We start from the raw sequence: 3,767 nt of genomic DNA, 5'->3' as shown, positions 1-3,767 counted from the left end.
CCGTGGACCAGGCCCCTGCCTCCTCAGGAGCCCTGACACCTGGGCCTGGGGCTAGGACCCTCCCTGTCCATCTGGAGCAGCTTGAGGCTGTGGCAGGGGGTGAGGTCTGGAGGAGTTCAGCTCAGAAGAGCCTGGAGGAGTTGGGGGGTTGGGCAGACACACCAGTGGGCCGGGGGTGGAGGGCACGGGAGCTCTGCAGGGCAAGGGACCCTGGGCGCCGGGCAGGCTCCAAGTGACCACGCGCGGCCGGGCGGGCGGTCTGTCGCCACGAGGGGCCAGAAGGTGCCCAGGCCCCAGGGGCAGAGCCCCACGTGCTGGGCTGTCATCCACGTGCCAGGGCGGGGTGCCCCAGCCTTCCTGGGGCCTGCCGTCCCTCGGCCGTGGGGGGCGAGAGGGCAGCGGCTGGCCAGCCCTGGGCAGCACAGGCCGGGAACCCAGCTGTCCCGGGAGGACACACCGCCCCCACCGCAGCCTCACCACCGGACACTCACATGACCCACGTCTGGCGGCCCGCCCACCGGGCACCCCGCCTGTCACGCTGACCTTCTCCCCACCAGCACCTGCTGGGGGCTGACGGAGGTCTCTATTCCCGGGCAGGCGGCTGCCCGGGTTATATTTAGGCTGTGGATGGGGGGCAGTGGACAGCGGGCTGCCGACCCCCTCCTGGGGCCTGGAGCGGGGCAGCGGGCTGGGCTGCCTTCCCGGGCTCCGCTGGTGGCTCCGCCGCTGCTCCAAGCGGCGAGCGGCCGGCCGCTGGCCGCGGGCGCTCTGGCTGGGGGAGGCCCGGCCCGCCTCCCAGCTCCAGGGCTCGGCTGTCCACGAGGCTGTTCCCTCCCGGGGTCCCCTAGGGCCCTGTCCGAGGGGATGCCCAGCCCTGGGCCCTTCCTGCCGCCCGGACTGAGCCGTCTTCCCTCCTGCCGCCTGCCCGGCAGGATGTTCCCGGGGAGGAAACAGCCCCGCAGAGCCCACCCCATCCACACTGGAGTCCAGGGCCCCATTTCCTGCCCCGGGCCCAGCAGGGTCGGGCCAGACCCCCCGGCCCACGGGCCTGAGTGCCCCAGCCCTGCTGCCACACAGCCTGCCTCCCGGGGTGGCTCTGACCTCAGCAGTCCCTGGCCCTTCCCCGGAAGCTGCGCGCTGCTTCAGACCATCTCCCTGGACACAGCAGAGGTTGGCCCACCTGGCACACACAGGGCTGGCCCTGTGTCGGTGGGCCTGCCTGGGTCCAAGGGTATGAAGGAAAAGGTCACGACCCTGCCCCGTGGGCAGCCTCACCTCTGGGGGGAGGGCAGGCCCCCCACCTTGGCCCAGCCCTTTCTCTCTCTCTGCCTGGGACCCCCAACGCCCTGTCCGAAGGGGTTTCCTGCCCCTGCTGACCCCAGATCAGGGCAAGTCGCCGGGCCACCCTGCCCCCCTCCACCCCAGGAAGCAATGCAGCTGGAGGTTCAGGGGCTTCAGGCCGGCTTGGAGGCATCGAGGACAGGGCTGGGGGCTCTGGAGGGAAGTGGGCGGCCCCAGACTGGCCCACCCTGAGGTTCAGGAAACAGGGGGTCTCAGAAACTTCCTCTCGGCCAGACGAGCTCCCGGGGGTCAGAGGCCCGGCCCCAGCTGCCCCTTCCTCTCTGGCCGGTCATCAGCTGGGTGGCCTGGGCTGAGGCAGGCTTCAGGCCGGGTGTCTGGGCATCCCTTGGGCCCTGCATCCCTCGGGCCCTCGGCGGTCAGTGCCGGAAGGCCCCTGGGCCGCCCAGGAGGCGTGTCCACCACGGTCTCTGCGAGGCCCTGCCTGTGGGGTCGCCATCAGAGAGAAGGGTCAGCATCAGCTGTGCCCGGGGGGACCCGCCCCGGCCCGCCTTGGCCGGTGGTCCCTCCTGCTGGAACCCCCGAGCCTTGGATCCCCCGTCTGTAAGACGAGGTGGCCCTCCCACCCGGACACAGACACGGGGACTGCCAGGGAGGCTGGAGCCGGACCAGTGCGGGCAGAGGCCCCGGGGCCTTGCAGGCAGCGCCTGGACCGGCCCGGTCTCACCCTGAGACCAGGGCCCCCGCCGGCCCCCCTTCAGCGTGCACGCTGCACCTGCCCCGAGCGGGCTCTCCAAGCGGGCGCTGGGACCTGTGGCTGCCCTCCGGCACACACAGGGGCTGACCACGGCCTCGGGAGGCCCGGCCTGGCCCGGCCTGAGTGCAGAAGGCTGGGAGGGGCCCTGGCGCTTCCAGAGACAGCTGGGCACCCCAGAGCGGTCATGAGGACCTGCCAGAGGACACCTTGCCTCGTGCCAGGCGCACGTTGGGGGACCGCGGCTGGGCGCTGACCAGCCTGGGGCTCGGTCGTCGGGTCGGCTGGCCCTGGAGGGTCTCAGGGTGGGGTGAGGCCAGCCCCCAGTTCGCAAGGGTGCGTCTGTGTCCGCAGCCTCGCGGGCCCCCGCCCCGGCCCACACATGACGGGCGGCCGTCCGTCAGCACGGCCAGCCCCTCCGGCCATCCGTCAGCGGCCGCGGCGGCGGGAGCAGCGGCCTGTTTGTTTTGCAGCTCCGTGTTGCTCCCTGGGGCGTGAGCCAGAGGAAATGGCCGTTCTGCCTGGGCGGGCGGTGGGCAGCGGGGGCCGTCACGGGCGGGGCCTCGCCCACTCTGAGCCTCAGTCTCCCCCCGGCACTGGGCAAGGAGCGCTGTGCTTCTCTGCAGCCCCCACGGCGGCCGCGTCCACTCAGGTCGCAAACCCCTGCCCCTGCCACTGGGCGGAGGCTCAGGTGTCAGCTGCCCCCAGGAGGGGGGTCCCCTGCTTAGCAATCCAAGAGGCCTGACGCTGGACGTCCATACTGGCTGCCGCAGCCGCTCTGGGCCTGGGTTCAGGCCGTAGGCCGAGCTGCAGGGAGTGGGCGGATGGGACGGGCTGGTCTGCAAGGGCCTAGGCACCTCTCTGGAGACGTCCAGCAGGATCAGAGCCAGGGACATCGGGGCCACTTGAGAAGAGACCGCACATGTGGACAGGAGGAGGTGACACGCTGTACCAAGAGGGCAGGGTCCAGACCCCGGCGGCCCCCTCGGGGTGACCGCCGCGGCCCCGTGCCCCACAGTCAGCCGTCACTCCTCACAACGACCCCGAGGGCCCTGCAGGCCGAGCTGGGACAGTCTGTCCCCACTGCATCCTGGGGCTGCTCTCACCCGCCGTCTACACTGTGCTCACTCCCCTCTGCCCAGGCCTGGGCCTGCAGACGAGGGAAGCAGGTTGAGGAGGCTACAATGTTAGGGCCACACATCGCGGGGCAGGCCTCTCTCAGAGAACAGGCTGCGTCCGCGAAGCCAGAGGCTGAAAGCTGGAGTCGGGACAGAACCCCCCAGACCTCGTCCCACGAGATGTGTCTCCACCGGGAGCAGCCTCTCCACCTCCCTCCGCTGTGCCGGGTGCCCACCCACCCGGGGAAGCCTCTGCAGGACAACCCCTCCTTCCGTTGCCGGCGGCAAAGGTTGGGAAAGAATCTGCAAGATGCCCTCCACAGTGAGGTGAGCGTGACTAATAGCGTCTTGTCCCGTGTGCGCAGGGAGGGCGAGGCGCTCGGGGCAGCCACGTCTGCGGCCATGTGAGGGGACAGCCCCGAGCCCGGGATTCCGGGAGAGCAGGGCCCGGGGTCACAGAGTCGGGCACGGGGGATGCAGGGCAGGGACCCCGCCAGCAGGCGCTCCAGAGACGGGCAGGCCAGGGCCGCAGATGCCCGCACGCCACGCGGGCTCAGCTGGGGCTGCCTCGGTCTCCCCAGGTGGCAACTCGGAGG

General features: G+C 71.4%; 1 protein-coding gene across 1 annotated transcript; it reads right to left on the bottom strand.

Moving 5' to 3' along the window:
- Positions 1-1,590: 1,590 nt before the first annotated feature.
- LOC136146014 (basic salivary proline-rich protein 1-like) lies at positions 1,591-2,949 on the bottom strand. The gene is made up of 3 exons (XM_065904830.1): positions 2,249-2,949; positions 1,969-2,175; positions 1,591-1,783 (listed from the first exon to the last, which is right to left on the bottom strand). Exons 1-3 carry the CDS (start codon positions 2,947-2,949, stop codon positions 1,591-1,593), a joined length of 1,101 nt encoding a protein of 366 aa, XP_065760902.1.
- Positions 2,950-3,767: the final 818 nt, after the last annotated feature.

Source organism: Muntiacus reevesi, chromosome 13, assembly GCF_963930625.1.
Source record: "Muntiacus reevesi chromosome 13, mMunRee1.1, whole genome shotgun sequence".
Classification (NCBI taxonomy): Eukaryota; Metazoa; Chordata; class Mammalia; order Artiodactyla; family Cervidae; genus Muntiacus; species Muntiacus reevesi.
This window is presented reverse-complemented; position numbering and strand designations above follow the sequence as displayed.

Bases quoted from the DNA above. Each gene is read 5' to 3' on its own strand.
- LOC136146014 (XM_065904830.1), bottom strand. From the start codon at position 2,949: ATGTCCCTGGCTCTGATCCTGCTGGACGTCTCCAGAGAGGTGCCTAGG. The intron at 2,176-2,248 runs GTCCTCATGACC...TTCTGCACTCAG, and splicing joins GGCAAGGTGTCCTCTGGCAG to GCCGGGCCAGGCCGGGCCTC. The intron at 1,784-1,968 runs GTCCGGCTCCAG...GCGACCCCACAG, and splicing joins CGGGGCCTCTGCCCGCACTG to GCAGGGCCTCGCAGAGACCG.